At 40.7% G+C, this 18,655-nt stretch overlaps 1 protein-coding gene across 2 annotated transcripts in view; it reads right to left on the reverse strand.

The window, feature by feature from the left end:
• Positions 1-18,587, reverse strand: part of mdn1 (midasin AAA ATPase 1) — a 63,643-nt gene extending 45,056 nt beyond the window's left edge. For both annotated transcript variants that reach the window (XM_037087401.1, XM_037087400.1), the window contains exons 1-24: positions 18,332-18,587; positions 17,814-18,040; positions 14,809-15,033; positions 14,150-14,257; positions 13,644-13,836; positions 13,354-13,563; positions 12,750-12,881; positions 11,588-11,691; positions 11,175-11,289; positions 9,896-10,080; positions 8,393-8,474; positions 8,115-8,210; positions 7,100-7,212; positions 4,602-4,750; positions 4,369-4,429; positions 3,948-4,159; positions 3,751-3,854; positions 3,471-3,615; positions 3,021-3,117; positions 2,635-2,748; positions 1,927-2,074; positions 1,590-1,697; positions 936-1,087; positions 24-202 (exon numbers count right to left, since the gene is read on the reverse strand). In XM_037087401.1, the coding sequence (XP_036943296.1) occupies positions 24-202; positions 936-1,087; positions 1,590-1,697; positions 1,927-2,074; positions 2,635-2,748; positions 3,021-3,117; positions 3,471-3,615; positions 3,751-3,854; positions 3,948-4,159; positions 4,369-4,429; positions 4,602-4,750; positions 7,100-7,212; positions 8,115-8,210; positions 8,393-8,474; positions 9,896-10,080; positions 11,175-11,289; positions 11,588-11,691; positions 12,750-12,881; positions 13,354-13,563; positions 13,644-13,836; positions 14,150-14,257; positions 14,809-15,033; positions 17,814-18,040; positions 18,332-18,427 (3,355 nt within the window). In that variant the 5' untranslated portion in view covers positions 18,428-18,587. The remainder of the gene's footprint in view (positions 1-23; positions 203-935; positions 1,088-1,589; positions 1,698-1,926; positions 2,075-2,634; positions 2,749-3,020; positions 3,118-3,470; positions 3,616-3,750; positions 3,855-3,947; positions 4,160-4,368; positions 4,430-4,601; positions 4,751-7,099; positions 7,213-8,114; positions 8,211-8,392; positions 8,475-9,895; positions 10,081-11,174; positions 11,290-11,587; positions 11,692-12,749; positions 12,882-13,353; positions 13,564-13,643; positions 13,837-14,149; positions 14,258-14,808; positions 15,034-17,813; positions 18,041-18,331) is intronic.
• Positions 18,588-18,655: the final 68 nt, after the last annotated feature.

The following is an 18,655-nucleotide window of genomic DNA, read 5'->3' on the forward strand; positions in this document are numbered from 1 at the left end:
CAGATAAGCCTGAGAAATCGTACCCTCTTTGAACATCAGTTTGCCCCTGTCATCTGATGAGTAGCAGCCTATGTACTCCTGGATGTCGGTGTGCTCGTGGTTGTTGATTCTCACACACTGGTTCCCTGTAGCAGCAGCCAGCCAGCGGATCAGACTGGTCTTCCCCACAGATGTCTCTCCCTGGATCAGCACCGGGTGAGTCCTGTGAGGCCAAATCATTTAGAGATATAGTGATGTGTGGAGGGTAGTCTATTGATTTGTAACCTGAGATAACCTAATAAGCCCCAAGGGCTAGTGAGTAGTGTGGTGATCACTCAGTCATAAAGCAGTCATTCTTACAACTATAAAACCAGAACACTGATTGCCTGTCATCTTCATACATACGATGGGAGTCAAAACTGGGTGTTAGCATCCTATGTATATTTCTACTATTAATAGTGACAAATGAATAGGACTTAATGTTTAATAATTCATGCCTTAAAGCTACACAATCAGTATTTTAACAACTCATTAAAACAATAATTTGCACAGAGCTAGCTTCATAAAAAATGTGTGAAACTTGACTGGTCAACACTGAGCCACATCCAACACCTTTGGAAAAAACTTAACGATCGACTGTAAGCCATACTTTATCACCCAGCATCAGAGTTGGACGTCACTTGTGCTTTATCTAAAAACTCTATTTAATATCTATTTAGGGAGTTGAGACTGTCCCTGACAAAACCCATACACAGACATAAAAGCTAATCGATTTCTGCTTGGCAGGTCACCGACACTGGGAAATTCAGTCCAACCACATTTTTTCCTGATGCACTTTGATCCATGTCTTCTAAAAGGGCCAGAATTAACTCCGACAAAATGAACATTTATAGATGAACCATTGATTTCGGGGGAATTCATGGACAAGAGGTCAGGTGGGGCAACAGTTTTCCTACCCTGCAGATACCACTCTAGCAAGGTCACGGAGGTTGAGTTTGACTGAGGTGGTGAGGATGTAGCTGGGGTCCAGAGCCGGCTCCATCTCACCCTGGGCCACCCAGTAGCCCTCCACATCCACACATGTCCGGTCTGAGGGCGCCGGGATAGGCTGCAGGAAACACAACAAAATGCTTCCAATATCATTTTGCATTTTACATACCCTTAATATTAGCATGTTTTTCCTAAACTCTTTACTTTAACTGTTTTCCCTGTGTCTGTTTGTTTGGAGAAAGAGATGGATCCAGAAATGTTTTGTTCCAACATTTTCATAAATGCTCGGGCAATAATGAAGTCTGGGGTATTTAGTCAGCTGGTACCTATAGGTGAATGCATTTTGATGTGGATTCTAATGAGAATCTGGATCTAGCAGATTTAAATAGGTTTTCATAGAGTAGTCTCTTTTCAACTGCTGTACAGTTACAAATAAAATATTAGATTAGGCTTGATTGAATGAAATGGGGACGGTTGAGCCAGGGTGGAGGCATGTGCTCTACTGGGTGACATTGTAGTTGTTACGGTTTTGAAGGCAAGATATGTTACAGTACTATGTTTGCTACATTTAAAAATCAGAGCACTTTACAAGGCAGGAAGTAGCTCTAAGAAGGTCTTACTTGTTTGAGACACTTAATGTTCCCCATCAGGATGTGCTGACACACCAGTTTCTGGACCAAAGGGTGGGAACTTCTGTCCAGCTGGGTCAAGAAGCTCAGGCAAAAACCCTGCAATGAAGAATCAGGGAGCGTATCAACATGGAACGCATGCAGGTGATGGGGACAGAAACAATGTTACACTGTCACAGCAAGTCAAAATAATGGCGAAACACTGAAACGATCCAAACTTCTTTCAACATAAGCAAAAACCACTGGCATGTCTCAATATCACTTGGGGTACATAAGATTTTTTTTAACTTTGTACTTCAGTGGACTGACTCTTTATAGAGCAACCTACCTCATAGAGTGAGCGCTGCACACCGTGGCAGGGGTTTGCTGCCACGTACTTCAGTGCCCTGCACAGGGTTCGCAGGCTGTAGTGGGGTCTGTGACCTGTACCATCCACCAGATGTGAGTTGGCCTCCTTTCGTACTGCTAGGTAAAAACTGCAAACCAGCACACTTGTTAAAGTAACATTAATAAATACATCAGCAGTCTTCTTGAACCTGCTGTGAGATTCTTAAAAATGCAATGAGGACTGAGAGGTTTAGGCTAGAGCTATTTTCATCACATTAAGTATCTTAGTGTCACTAGAAATGTCTGCCCTTGGCATCTTGATAGTAACACCATAAAGAAAGTAGAAATGATACATAAAACTTGCTGTATTATTAAAGCACTACACTAGTTTCCTGAATTAAAGGCTGCTACTGTATGACAGATTATGTTGAATTTTTTCATTACTTTATTACCTTATAGTATCACTTATACAGTATATACACGAAAGGATATAAAAATACAGCAATTTCTTCTCTTTTATACCAAAACACATGTAGAGGAGGTAAAACTACATTGTTCAGCCCTGAGCAGTGCCTCAGTCTGCATACAGTTATGGTAGATTTTTAGTGTCTATAAATGAAATGTTCCCTGATACACTGTCCTTAAAAGACTTTTTTTTTGAGCCATGGTTGTTTTCAGCCGACTTGAATTTTCTCGTGTAAATGCTAACCTTATGATACCACTGATGACATTCCTGGGTGAATTCAAGCCCTTGAGGTAGTCTGAAACCAAAATGCGGAGATCTCCTTCACTCTCTAGCTCCTCCACAAACAGCTCAGTAAACCTGGAAGACAGGTGCACACACAGAGCAGGTTAATACATGGAGCATGCATATACAGTCAGTATGTGATATCCCCAGATGAGTATATTTAATTAGTTGTACCAATTTAGAACTCAGTCTTGTCTGGGATTTATCTAGTCAAGAGGAAAAACCTACCCTCATTTGAAATCATTAATGTGCTTTGTGATATTTCTAAGAAATAACATAAAATAGCATCTTAGCTAGGCTGACGAGATAAAGACTTTCACTATGTCTTCACCTCTGCACACTCTCACCTGTTCCTGAGGCCCAGAGGCAGGTTTCTCTTGCCCACATCAGTAGCTGGATTCATGCAGGCAAAGAGCCGGAAGTCTGGGTGGCGTGTCAGAGGCTCTATGATAAAATAAATCACAACAAAATCAACAACAATTCCAGGAATACTGAAACATCAATGAAAAGGGCAACATGTATTTGATTTAAACAACATACATCTAGGTCAATCATTGTGATCTGTTGAATGTCACATCTAAATATTAATGGGTTTAGCAGGAAAAGCTGATACCACTGAATTTAGTTAAGGGAATAAATGCATTTTTGTTATTTTTCACTGAAACTCAACATATCCAACAAGGGATTCAAAAGATTCTTTATTTGATATTCAGACCAAGTACTGCGATTACTCAGATTCACTGAAACTGAAAGCCATCAAATCCAATCCCTGTCGTATGGGTGACAGCTGTCCTCACCAGTGTCTCCCCGGTCCAGAAGCACCAGAGATCCAGCACTGCCCTCCAGAAGTCCACTTAAGCACTCCAGGGTCTCCGCTGCTGCCAGGTTGATCTCATCCAGCAGGATCCAGTGGCCCTTCTTAACTGCCTGAGCCAACGTTCCCTACAGTGGAGCACACAGAGGTCAGAGCTGATGAACACAGTCCAGGGCTTTAACTCATGGTTTGTTGTTGCATTTGGCCTTTCTTTGGCAGTTGGCAATGTAGAGGCTGAGGGGGGCTATCTTTTAGGTCTTTACCTCCACAAAGGCAAAGACCATGGCAGTCTCACAGGCTCGGATCTGTTGATGGGTCTGGCTCAGCTTGGCAGCCAACGCCTCCCACTGCTCCTGCAGCAAGGCAGCTGCACAACCACACAAGAAATATTAGTCTATCATGGTGCCACAGCTGCCAGTACACTCTCATTTATCGTTGTTAACTCTTTCTGGTACACTACCATTTGATTTCTCCTGCAGCTCCTTAGTGAGAGCAGACTTGCAGACATGGTCCATGAGTTTGAGCAGATCCTGCCAGCGCTTCCCCCTGAAGCAGGTCTGCACATGACCCAGGAAAGTCAGGTTCTGCTTCCTAGAGTATGTCTGGGAGAACAGATCCTCAAAGGCCTCCCGGAGAGGGAGCAAGATCTGCTTGTGATCAACTGGCTTGTACCTGCATCAGACAGAAAATAATGCGTGATGCCTTTTATTTTAAAGACTTTGAACTAACAGAATAACAGAGTGTACAGCTGTTACAGCATGAAGAGTTTTTATCTCTCAAAATGACAGATGGTATTTGAGGTTGCCAGAGCATGAAATTTGTAGGTGATGGAAAAAGTTACTCATGTCAGGTTTATTCATGTACACTTGTATGTCACTCACCCTCCAAGCAGATCGGCAGTGTCACTCTGCTGGTTCATGTTCACAACTCGCAACCTGTGTCCTGAATTTGACACGCAATAAGGAATATTTCAATCAGTGGTATGGACTGCTTTTTTAAAAAAAACAAAAAAAAAACTCTATACTTATGAACATCAGGCACAATTTGGAATTCAGGACAGCATGTGGACTCGAGCAGGCTGGGAGGCACAGCCCACCTGGGCTCCTGAGCTCACCTGTGACTCTGGCCAGGTGTTGAACAGTGGAGGTCTTCCCAGTTCCTGTCTCTCCCACCAGAAGAACAGGCTCGCCTTTGGCTACACACACCGCCAGCTGTTCCAGCAGCACTGAAGAGGGACGTGTGGCAGCAAATGTCTGGTTCTCCCTGTTCATGGGGGAAAAAAAAAAAAAAAAAAGAAAAATAAGTAAATGTGTATGTTGATACTGGTGTCACTGTCAAGCCCCCTCAACCATGAAATACAACATTTATCTTAAGTCAGCTACAATTTTCTAATATAAGGGCACCAAAAGACAATGAACAATATTTACAGTCATAGTCAAAAGTTTACATCCACTTGTAAAGAACATGTACATCATGGCAGTCTTCAGTTCCAGTGATTTCTACAGCTCTCATGTCTCTGTGATGAATGAGTGCAACACAAACTACTTTGTCACAAAAACATTCATGAAGTTTGGTTCAGTGATGGATTTATTATAGGTCTCCTGAAAATGGGACCAAATCTACTGGATCATAAATATACACACAGAAATTTCTATTATTTAGTTAAATGTCTTTGTTTCACCTCAGGTGCTGTTGATAACCGTCCACAAGCTTCTGGACGTCCTGAATTTTTAACTGTTCCTGTTGACAGAATCAGTGAAGTTCAACTTCATTTGTTAGCTTCCAGGCACAGACTTGTTTCTTTAAGTCAGGACTTTGGAAAGCTCATTCCAAAAGCTCCACTGTAGCCTGACTGGTCCATTCCTTTACCACCTCTGATGTGTGTTGGGATCATTGTCCTGTAGGAACACCCAACTGCACCCAAGAGTCGACCTTCTGCTGATGATTTTAGGTTTTCCACAGCAGCCTCTCAGCTCATGGTGATGTAAAACACACTTGACTGCAGACACTGACGCCAGAAGCCTCTAATTCATCGAAGACTTGCTTTTTGCTTTTTTTAGGTTTTTAGTTGGCTCTTGACCATCCTGACCCGTTTTCTCTCAGCAGCAGGTGATAGTTTGTGCTGTGCCATGCACTTAGAAACATTTGTTTGCACAGTTGATCTTGGGACCCGGAACTACTTTGAAATGGCTCCAAGTGACTTTCCTGACTTGTTCAAATCAATAATGTGCTCTTTCAGATCAATGCTGAGCTCTTTAGACTTTCCCATTGTAATGTTTGAGTCTAATGGCTGTATCAAACAGGTCCTATCAAAATGGGCTGTTATCAATCAGGTTCACTCAGAGGAAGTTTAGAGGCCATGCTACAAAGAAAATACGCTTCACACAACTTTCTATAATCAACTAAATTGATTAATGCAGCTGTAGAAATCACTTGAACTGAAGACTGTTGTGAACATGTTCTTTAGTGTATGTAAGCATTTGACTGCAACTGTATCTAAAGTTGTCTCAAAGACACTCTGAGCGGATTCACACTTATTGCAAGAAGACATTGCTAGCAAGAAGAAGAGATGGACTGAGGAGGAGAATGTGGGCAAGCTTAAGCAACAGGCACTGGATTTCCACGACAAGTGAGGAAGCTTGTATATGGTTGAAGGTGTGCAGCCTCTGTCTACAGCAGAATCACCACCTTTATTGGGGACATATGGAAAACCTAGGCACATTCATTTCTGGTATCTAGAGTACCTACCACCCACAAACAGTGAAATAAGACCTCCCAGTCAGTGTTTAATATTGGCTGCTTAGGTCAGATGACATGAAAGTACGTAAAGGTTAGGCACATTTGATTATGATGATGTCAACAAACAGTGAATTAACTTTACTTTTTATGGAAATATGACAGAAATATCCCCATAACAACTGGAAAACTGTTGTATTATGTGTACATTTTAAGGAAGCTCAAGGATGTGTAGATTTACTATGGGCTATCAACATTAGACTTAGTGTATGAACAAGTGTCACTAACTATACAACTTAAAGAACAGATCACTACCCAACATCTTTGACCTGACTTCAGACTTGGAGGATGTGAGCTTTGTCATGCTTTGTGTTGCTTTACTGTTTATTTTGTAGATTAGCCTGTAGAATCAGTTGTTAGCATGTTGCTCAGCCATAGCTTCTACCAGTCTGGGGCAATGTTAGAGACTTAATTGAGCCAGTAACAGTTTTTAGTATCCAACAGTAAATGTGTCTTATCATAACAGAATTGGATCGCTTTTAATAGAGTTATCACTACACAGAATACTGCAGACACTAAACTCATCTCAGTTTTCGCATACTACTGGACCAAGTCACACTTTGTTTTCAATCCATGGTTTGATATTGGCTGTACAACAGAATCAATGTGAATTTGGGCATGTCCTGATTTGTCTAACCATTAGATGGCTTTGTTTACCATAATGTAGTTTGAAATCAATTTGATGTTTACAGAGCAAAGCAGCAGGGGATCTATTTGGTTCTATCAGTACGTGAATATTGGCACAGCAACTAGCTGATGCACATATGGTGTAAACAGAGGTCAAAGGGGTCAGGGTGGGCAGGATGTCCCACTTACACACTCAGCTGCACTGCTTCAGTCTGCTTTCGACCCAGTGTCACTCTGCCCACGGAGACCTCCAGCTCGGTCAGCATGATGCCAGGCTGATACATCTGGCAGAAGTGCTGGGCCTATAGACAAACCAGAGGCCAGAAATAAAAAAACAAAAAAATTACAACGGGCAGAAACTGTCGTCATTGTATGGCATTCTGTTAAAAGAGAAGTTAACAATTCAGTCATTATGTACCCGCCCCCATACTGATGAGCTTCACAGCTTAACAGTGTTGCAGCAGTCTCCTAAACAACTGTAAAAGCAGGAGACTTGTTTTAAGATGTAAAAAAACAAGCATAAAAATGTCTTCATACAGCTAGTTGGTGTAATCTAAGTCTCTAGAAGCCTCAAATTCAAAACTGATTTGAAAGGATGTTATTTACACCCCCGTACAAATGCACAGTTGAGCTTGTGCACATACTTCAGACAGGGTGCATGCTAACACCTTTAGCAGCTACAGTGAAGATTTGGGCTTAAAAAGGATATAAATAGTGTATTTTCTAATCAATTCAAGTCCAGTAACATAATCAATATTTAGTATTATTATTGTATTGTATTTTTTTAAACCCTTTTCTATCTCCCACTTTTTTTTTCTCTCTTGATCTTCCTCAATGTATGTGTTTTCTTTTGTTGTTAAATGCTGTAAAAATTTAAACAATAAAAAAAAAGTCCAGTAACTTAGAGACTGATGGACGAGCTGTATTGAACCTATATCAAAGCTATATTGAACCATTCTATGTTTTGCTGCAGCACTGTTTACTGTGAAGCTCCAGAAATGTTTTGTGGACTACGAAACTTCACCTGACTTTCTTTCAGCATGTGGGCAAGTAAATAATAACTGAATTTCTTTTTTATTGAGCTATTCCTTTAATGTCAAAAAAAACAACATTTTCTCAATTTTCAATCAATGTTGTCATGGTGTGCTTTGAATTAATGCCCCCTGTGTTCAAAATTTCTGTCAATAAAAACCTTGTCAAATACCTTCTCTTTGGATATATTGAGCTTGCTTCCAATAATCTCGGCCATTCGCAGTCGATTTACGGGATGAGACAGCATGGCTGTGAAGCAATCAAGAGCCTGAGGAAGGAAACACCAAAAAGGCACCAGTCATTAAAAATAATACAAATTTAGGAGTGAACATTTCAGTTAAATATGACTAAAATAGTACTAAAGTAATTATAACTAATTACTATACTCTGGCAGCGGTGAAGATATATATGCTTTCATTCAGTTGCTTTTTTAAAATCCAATCCACAAACCTCTTGGAAGACATGTTGTGCTGTGGCTGCTGAGGTGCTATCAAAGTTAAGGCTGATCCGCTCACACCATTTCAGTAGGTCCCTATGGAGTCATAATAAGGACACAACAACAAGAAAAGAGAATGAAATGTAAATTAATGTAACAGGTATATTATTTCTGGATGCTAGCTGCAGAGTGAGACACTAAAATCCTTTAACCAATGTTGTCAATGTATTACATATTGTCTCAGGGGATCAAGAGGAATGAACAAGACATTATTGGAGACTATTGAAACCATGCACCAGCATGTGGGGGCACAGAGTAAATCAACAAATCAGATGTGAAAGAGTTGGATTAAATAAACATTTAGAGAAAAAGCTGGTCACACCAATAGCTGTGGTGAAGGCTTATAGTATTACATAGTGACAGCTGAAACAATCAGTAAATAAGAATAAGCAAGAAAGTTGACCTAACATAAATATATCTTCTTCCATAGCATGAACCCTGATGAACTAGACAAGCATCACATGCCAAGCTATAAAGTTAATTACATTGATCCATGAAAAGCATATGTACTATTGAAGTGCAGGGCATGGAAACGAACACATTGATTTATGGCTGAATCTTCACCAACAAAGCTTCTATGGATCACACTGAAAGCATGTGGAAACTACAAAAAGCACCAGTACAGATGAGAACTGTCTTTAAGTATGCAGGTACTTATAAACCTGTTGCCTAATGAGAATGCCCCTCTATGACCTGTAGAGGCTGTGATTCCTGCCCCTCGTCCAGAGGACAGTCCAATCGATCATCTATCGAACACGGCAGAAGCTGGTGGAAAGCTAATTAAAGTCGTGGAGGCTGCCGAGGCAGAATGGCTGGTAGTTGTGATTGGGAGATCTGACACATGTAAATCCAAAGCTTTCTATGTTTGCCCCCACTGACCATGACTGTCAGGATTACAGGGTGCAGAGAGGGTAACAAAAGGTTGTTATATTAAGGTGCTCTAAATAGCACAGGGTTCCTGTGCACCCCGTATATTTCAACAGAATGGTCAAATTCTTGTTGATTCTTGCTATAGATAACATGGTTTCAGTGGATTTTTATTTTTATCATGAAGACAATTTATAATACACAAAATATAATCCATCTTAATTTGTAGTCAGTCGATTTCAGTGTTTATAAACCTCTGTGCAGTTTGATAGCCATATCAGATATAAAGCAGGGTCCATAAGTGTGACACCAGATTGAAAGGCTCCAAGGTCATCGCGTAAACCTAAAATAATCAGAAAGTCTGGGAAAGTGTCAGAAGTCCACTTCTAGTTATTCTAAGCAAAGAAACTGGATCAGTAGTATCCAAAGCATGATCAGGCAGACCCAAAGTAACCACACCATCAACACCAATACATCTAGCATGGTTCAGACTTTTGGACCCCACAATATATTTCACATAAGAATAGCAGTTGTCCTAGATAAGAGATAAGAGATAAAAGTAAAGTGAGAGCAGAGAACGCTGGCCTCACCTCAGTGAGAGCGCTCTCCCCTCCAGCGGTGTGCTTTTGTCTGCAGATGTGTGCTGCTGGCTGCATTCAGCAGTTTGGATGCTCCCTGTGTCAGGGTCAGAATGTCTCTCTCCAGTCAGCTGGCAGTAGATATCCAGGAGACGCTCTGACACCACTGTCAGCTTTGGAAATCTGCTGATGAGCACCTACATAGACAGACAGAGGGTAAGCTAATAAGACATGAGGGAATTTCTGGAACCTTCTGTGAATGCATGAAATTACATGATGTCACCGACTTCTATGCACTAATCTCTCTATAAAAGCAAGGAATCTCTGTCTGTGTGTGTATGTGTGCTTCAAATATCTCTGCAGATCAGGATCAGAGTGATCTGAGAGTTTCAACATGGCTGCTGCGTGGCTCAAGGGTGTGCAACGTCACATTTGTCTGGACTACAATGATACTGTTAATGAATTATTTCATAAATGCTTTACGAATTCTGCTAGCATTGTCAACCATACCCACCATAGCCACATGTGCACCAGAGCCAATCACGGCAGAGCTCACTTCCACAACATACCTTAAGAAACAAGCAGATTTATACTTGCAGCAGAGCGAGCTGGACCAGGATTTTGCCAGCGGTTGGTCCCGTTCTGTGCATCTAAACTGACTGTGGATTAATGAGACTAAACGAGTCCGGACCAAGTCTGTTCCGGTCTGAGGAGATCCGGATACATGAGGACAACAAAGTGGAATTGGAATCTGTGGATGTTCGTGTGTAGCTAGCTGCTAGCCCACCACCACACAGCCCACCTCCCGAATCGATGGACTGGACGCATCGGCACGTCCAAAACCGGACTTAAATAGGGTAAATAATGTCCGCCACGCTTTTTCGTGAACATTGCCGTCACGTTTGCTTTGTGTCTGGTGCAGGAAGAAATGGTAAAAACAGGCTTTTGTCAGAAAAGTGTCCGCAAGCAGCAAGTTTGGTTGCTGAGGAACATGGGAAGTTGTGGGTACAGAGACAGAGATGGCGAGTTTTGAGAGTTGAGTTGAGAGATTTGTGACATATAGCGTGTTTGGAGTGTATAGTTAGTATGTTATATAGTGTTTAGTGTAGTGTGCTGCATTTAAATGTAAATAGTTACATATAACTTTGTAAATTTCAAAAACTTATGCACAAATTTAGCAAACAACAATTTATATTTACATTATAAGTAACGCAATTGGTTCATTAAACATATTTGTGGTTTTCACAGTAAAAAATCTAACTTTGTCCTTTGTTTGATAAGGGGCACTTACCTTCTTCAGCTCCTCTCGTGTCATGTTGCCTATTTGCAGCTTGGTCCAGTATTTGTCCAGCAGGGCTGCATGAGAATTCTGTGGTTTGTGCCAGCTGCCACCACTGTAGTACGTCCTGCAATACCAAAAACATACTCTTGTCCAATAACTTTTATGCCTTTCCATTAAAGACAATCTGACAGTGACCGAGATTTGAATAATGCATAACAATAACAGAGGCCTAACATATGTTATCCTGTGGTGTTTGTAATTGGGACATGCACAAGGACAATCATAAGGTGCCTGAATTTGTTTATATAAGATCTTGACATGTTCCAACTGTAAGGAGACACATCCATTAAGTGAAGATAAGCTAGTAATAATCACATCCCTTCAGTGCATGCAAACACAGGAAATTGTAACAGTATTCTTACCTTCTCGTTGCAAAGAACTGAAATCCAGGAGCAACATCGATGCAATCCTCCCGCCCTGGAATCATCAGTTTTTTGTTCTCCATCAGAGGCAGGAGTACAGATATCTAAAAAAACAAGTCCGGTTGTAGATTGATGACATGGCATGTTCAGGTCTAACATTAACAGGGGTTAGTAATAAAAAGCATCCGTTTATTATGGACCTATTCATGAAATACAGTGTAGCAAGACCTGGTTAAGATACCATGTATAATGAGTAGGGCTGGGACGACGCATCGACGCAATCGACAACATAAATTTGTCGACATGAATAATTTGCGTTGACGCGTCATCCCAAACAGGAAGTGGTAGTACCCGCGGAGGCTGAGAATAGCCTTTCTCACACAGAGACACTGCATTAATGCCGCAGCGGCGGTACGTCAATTTTCCGCCATTGGTCATTCACACTGAGCTAAGCACCGCTGGAGTAAAGACGAACCGCCGTATAATTCACACAGAAAGCTGCGCTGTGGCTCCTAAATAGACGTGACAGTACGCATCATGATGATGACGTCAGTGTGTTTCCCAGGTGACCCCCTTGTAAATCTAACCCCGCGGAACGTTTACCACGTGTAGTGATTGAGAACCCGGCCCCATAAACATCCTGGAAAGTGGAAGAGTTACGTTTTTCGTGCGAAATTACATTATTACATAATCGCTATCAGTAAACAGGTTGCTGCGTGACTCTGTCACTTGCGTTTGTCACTGTTTTCTGGGGAAAAGTTCACTGAAGTCTCGGTCAGGAGGGCTGACCATCGCAGGGATTTACATCCACACAACCACTTGAGAGAGTTAAAGTGTTTTTGCCAGTGACAGACACTGTTTTTCGGGCAGAAATGTGACGAAGAGTCTGTAGGACAGACGTGAGGACAGATGCTGCTCCGCCTACAACTGTGGTATTTTTTTCCTCATATAAGTTACCAACAACAGTTACAATTACTACGTTACTTTTGTTTGGTCATGTAACGTTGAATTAATCATAAGATTAGTCGACTAATCGAAAAAATAATTGCTAGATTAATAATTTGAAAAATAATCTTTTGGGACAGCTCTAATATTGAGTAAGGGATGAAACTTAAAATATCAAGGTCTCAGTCTATACTGTTTTCAAGAAGTTTTAACTGACCACATCCAGAGGTGCATGGTCGATGTCTTCCAGGAGGATCCACTGGCCTTTAGATACAGCTTGTGTCAGCGTTCCTGGCTGCCACACAAACTTCCCTGGTATGTCAGTACAACGGTACATCCCTAGCAGCATCTGTGAAACAGAAAAAACATACATTTTCAGGCTTCCATCTAATCTCCATTAAATATTAAAAGAGGAACTCCTATATCTTAAGGCTAATGTCTAATAAAGTTATATGGCTGTTTGGCGCATATGAAAACAATGATCCTGTCGTAAACACACAGTTAAACAAGCACCATTGCCGATGAATATCTATCTGCATGACTCAGGCACAAAGGTTCACTGACAAGGTAATGCTTAAAGTTGTATTCACATAACATTTATTCTAATTCGCTAGCTTTCCATCATCACTCTCCATCTTGGAAATTATAGTGGCCAAATGAAACACACTGCTACCTTGTGTAAATTTGGATTTCTGGAATTCTCTGGTTTGAACAATAGTGGAAACATTTGGGATAATCTAAGTACACAACTCAACAAAATATATAACAAAGGCCTATTAATCTTAAGACCTTTCAATGCAGAATTCTTCAATGTTGCTCACCTTGCTGTCAGTTTGATCCCCAAGCTGGACCTTGAGGATCTCTGTAGTTTTTGTATGTCCTGTGACAGCAGCCATAAACTCTACCAGAGCGGTTTTACCACTTCCAATAGGGCCCTCAAGCAGCACAGGCTTCTGGGAAGCCACGGCCAATGCCAGTCTTCTCAGATTCCGGCAGGTTGAGTCCACCAGCACCAGATCTTTTTTGTTCACCTGCAAAATAGAGATCAATATAACGACGGTAGAGATATTCAGCAGAGACTGTTTTATGTGACAAAACAAGAGCTGCGTACCTGCTCAGCCTGTCTAGGAACTATCCTAGGTAGGACAACACCACAGACTGCCACAACATTCTGGGACAGGTCCTCTGATACCACCTGGCCCCTGGTAAATTTATTAGCTCTCTCCTGGCGCCACATCACAGAGCCCTGATTGGTTAATACTAAGGCTTTTTCTACCTCAAGCTGCTGAGCCTCTTCCAAGGCTCTAAACAAGGAACAAAGAAAAAGACATGGCATGCAAACAAATTATAATCAATACTATACCAGTTTAGCCAAGATAACACATTTGTTGAAATAATACACTAAGAATTATTTATGAACACATTCATTCTACAGAAATATTAAACAAAACATGTATACAATCATAAGTGTAATGAAATATACTAAAACTATGCTGTTTTAGTGCCATTACATTACAAAACAGTTTTATGAGTAGCACTGAAACTAAGAATTCTTCAGAACACTTGGTCCTAGATTTGAAACTAGGTAGAAAAGAAAGGAAAAACAAAGCTACATACTTAATTTTCATGTGTAGGATCTCATCACTTGTAAGCACCTTCCTCAGAAAGATGGTTTTCTGGTTATCGGTCATATGAGAGACCAGTGCTAAACAATGGGCAGTGTACCTGTCAGAGACAGTTGGAAAGTACAGAATGTTCAATTGGGTGGAGCAACAAAGCAACGAGCAAAGAAACGCAAAAAAGCAAAAATGAAAAACTTTGCAGGCATTACCATTAACATAATTATATCAGCTACATGTTAACACGTATTTCACATTTATACAACTATGAACAGTTGAGAAAAAAAAAAAGAAAAAGAAAGGAATACGTTCCCTTTGAAGAATTTTAGTGAGACTGTCCATAATGAGTCCAACAGTGTCATAGAAGGCCAGACAAATGGAATGCTTTTCCAAACCTGTAGTCTACATTACTCACAACACACTCAGAGACATCACTGGAGGCAATTTATTAGATCACATACAGCCTAATCTGGAGCCACAAAAAGCTTTATACTACTTGTACACATATATGCACACCCAGAGTCTTAAAATTTGGGAATTTTGGAATTCAAGTAAAAAAGGGTAAGATGACTTATTTTGCATTTCCAAATGAAAAGGATTTATTAACCTGTATGGCCTGTGACGCCTCATTAGGTCTAAAGAGGATCAGGTACATACCCTCGAACCATTACGTCACTGGTGAGCAGCTGTGATACACAAGGACTCCAGTCCCAAAGCATTCGAAACTTGGCACAATCACTCTGGAGGAAATGTAGGGTGGCACCCATGAGGTCACGCAGCTTCATCCTCCTGGGGCCATACTGAACAGCTGATGACTCTTCACTGGTGAAGAAGAGCCTCTGAAACACTGGGGGGGCATCATTGAAGTACCTTGCAGCAAACCTATCGGAGAGAGGTACAAAATGAGCCACTGTGGAATGCAGCCTGGAGAAATGCGAGATGGTCCAGTAATTTTGGAGTTTATCAAGAATCTGACTGTTTCAAAACATACACCAACAGGATAAAAATTCAAAGTCATCAGTCTTGCAGATAGACTGTTCTGAAAACATGACATCTGTTCTGAAGTTCCACGAGGGACCTGCCTTGGTCCATTACTATTTATAATATACATGCTACCACTTGATAACATCATTTGAAAGGACAATGATGCTGCAGCTTTAAACTCCAGTGACACTAATTTTTTGGCAAATAGTAAATAATTGAGCAATAATTACTTAAACCTAGAAGAAACGCAGTTTAAAAATCTGAAGAAATTAACTCCCTGGATTATCAAGTCTCTCTTTTGTCCTCGATTCAGATCGAAGTCTCAAGTCCCACATTAACAAGCTAATGAAGACATTTTTAATGAATACATTTTCTCCCTTAGAAAGAACCATGTACCTTTATTTTTTTTTATCCAACTCAGTAACTGTAATACACTTTTTACTGACTGCCTCTTATTCGCCATCTTTATAGAGCCCTTGAGTCAGTAGTTAAGACAGAACGAGAAGATAATGGGGATCATAGTCATAGTGTTCCAAGAACAACACAAAATTGCCCTTTTTGCAGATGATATTTTGATATACTTGGGACATTCATCTGCTTCATTTCCAGAATTGCTCATAACCCTGAGGGAATATGGTTTATCATCAGATTATAAACTAAACACCAACAAATCTCAAATTTTGAATGGCAAATTTCATAGCCAATCCATCAGAGAGGAATTTAAAGTGAGTTGAGAATCAAAGTCAATTAAGTACCTCGGTGTGAATATTCCTAAACATTTGAATATGATTATATCAGAAAATTATGGCCCCCTGATCATCTGGCAGGGGAAGAGGCCAAGAATTCGCTTTAAGACTCTTCAATTAGCAAAAGACAAACAAGGCCTCTCTCTCCCGAATATCAGAAATTACAACCAAGCGGTGCAGATAAACATTTTAGTTAACATCTGCAACCCTACCACCCGAAGTGGAAAGACACAGAATATCAGATATCTAGTGATATTCCATTACAAGCACTCATCGGGGACAGTGGGTTGGTTGCCTTTCTAAAAGACATAAGCCCATTGATAAAAATGTCAGTTAAGATTTGGCACAGGGTAGTCAATGAAAACAAGGCTGAAGAACCATACTGGATCATAAGATGGATAGGATATGACTCTAACCCTGACCCTTTCCTATCAAACAGGATGAATGCAAGATTCAAACAGTGGGCCGATAAAGGGCTAATAAAACACTGTGACCTCTATGAAGGGGGCACGCTGCGACAATTCCAGGATCTTAAAAGTTGATTTGGTTTAACCAGTCGGGGGTTTTACAGATTTTTGCAACTTAGACATTACCTAGAGAAAATAACGAGAAAGGAAGAATTGCAACAATCTAATTTGGGTATTGTGAGGATATTTCTACTCGGTTACAGGTCAGACCCTGAACGTGGAAACATATCAAAGATGTATAAGATGTTACAAGAGGTAGAAGGGAACGATGCTGCATATATAAAGAAGAAATGGGAAAAGGAGAGTAACATTGTGATGCAGATGGAAATGTGGGAAAAAATAATATTCACAACAGTGGAAAAGTACATCTGCTCTGTCCTGGAGAGAATTTGGGTGGAAGAGTATAGTTAGGTTTTTAGAGCTCCAGCTCAAAGGACTTCTCTGGGAGCAAGTACATCCTGTTGGAGATCCTGTGGTGAGAATAAGGCAACAAATTTTCATGTGTTTTGAGACGGTGAAGAGGCCTAAAAACAAATATTTGTATAATATCCTATTACTAGCGAGTAAGAAAGCAATTACAAGAAATGGTTGGTAAAAGATTCTCCAACAGTCGAGGACTGGATCAAGTCGAGAACCGGTATAGGAGTGCTGTGATGAGAGAGAGTGTGGGTGCTTTTTTAAGGATGTGAATTTTTCTTTCTTGATTAATGGCATGTGTACAAACTTAAGAGCAACATGTAAAATTTATTTTTCTTCAAATAAAAAGTTTAATAACAGAAAAGTTCTGTAGCTTGGATAATAACTGGAATCACAGTAGTCCAGTTTTAGCTGCTCTTCACTGGCTTTGTGTAACTGAAGTATATGGGCTGTAGTTTAAAAATGTATATATAAAAAAAAAAACAAAACAACCGATTAAGAAAACATAGAACGCTTGATACTGCTCAATACAGCTCAATATAGCTCGATACTGCTCGATACAGCTCATCAAGCTTCATAATCCGAGTCTCTGCAGGCCCAGAGATCCCAAAGTGATTTGAAAATAAGTTATTTTCACCCATTTTAAGCGTAATTCTTAACTGTAGCTGTGGGTGAGCTGATAATGACTTTGTGTGAACCGTTCCTTTAAGGGGTCTTCACTGAACTGGTTGCTCACCAGTAAACAAGTCCAACAATTAACTTTCCTAAAAATGTTTCCATTTTTAAACTCAACCTCTGCACACAAAAATGAAATTATTACCAGTCTTCTCATCTCACGCTGGGCAACTAAACCAGACCTTTAATCTCGAAGCTCAGTGCTAAACTAGTCACAGCTTCAATATTCAAAAATATTTTAAAAAACTGTATTTTTGCTTAAAGGCCTCCTTCCAAGTTAATCCAGCTCCTCAGGTCAGCACTAGAATCTCTGAAGATGAGACATATAGGGGACATTTCCCCTGGTCACTGTAAGAGAATAAATTCTACTTACGCCTGCGCATCAGGACTGACACCGAGGAGTTTGCTGAGGGCCACACACAGGCGCTCGTGGAGGTCATGGTTGATCCTGCCACCAGCTTTGACCCTTTCTGCATTACGCTCCAACAGGTCCAGAACCAGCGGCCGCAGGTGTCGAGCAATCAACAAAGTATAGTCCTTCTCCAACAGAAGCTGAGCCAAACACTCCAGAATACACTGCCTGTCCTGCTGGCTCCATATCTGAGGAGAGATCATATGGCAGGGACGCCTCAGTTGAAATATTGATTGGTTGACATAAAAGCATTCATAAATCAATATATTGTTTTAAATATATTCACATCCTATGGATTAATAAGGAACCAGAATAACTTATATGAAACAAAAAACACTAAAACTATGTCATTTGGACTGTGACTGCTGGCATGTGATAGAAACAGTACTACATGCTGCACACAGGACACGTTTTGTGTCACAGTGTGAAAATAAAAACACTCCTTTATTTTATACAAGTCAGGAATCAACATATCTTACCTGTTTGGACAGATATTGGCTTAGATCGTTGTGACTTTTGTCAACATGTCTGGATATGGTGCCCAGTGACGACAGGCTCAATTCTAAATTTTCCATCGTATCATTTGTCGCCTGTGGAGGAGCGATCTACAAAGAAAACAAGCTCGCGCGGGCTCTGAAGAAGTATCCTGATTTACTGTTATTGAACCAAACTGTGAGGTTCATCACGCGATTGTCTGTCTGAGGTTGTATCACAACACATAAGCACGTTCCCGTCACTGATGTTAAAATCCTGTCCACATGTGAGTGAAGCTCAATTCCTTCCGGGTCGGGCTAGATTCTCCC

The sequence above is a fragment of the Acanthopagrus latus genome, chromosome 22 (genome assembly GCF_904848185.1).
Source record: "Acanthopagrus latus isolate v.2019 chromosome 22, fAcaLat1.1, whole genome shotgun sequence".
In the NCBI taxonomy this organism is placed as follows: Eukaryota; Metazoa; Chordata; class Actinopteri; order Spariformes; family Sparidae; genus Acanthopagrus; species Acanthopagrus latus.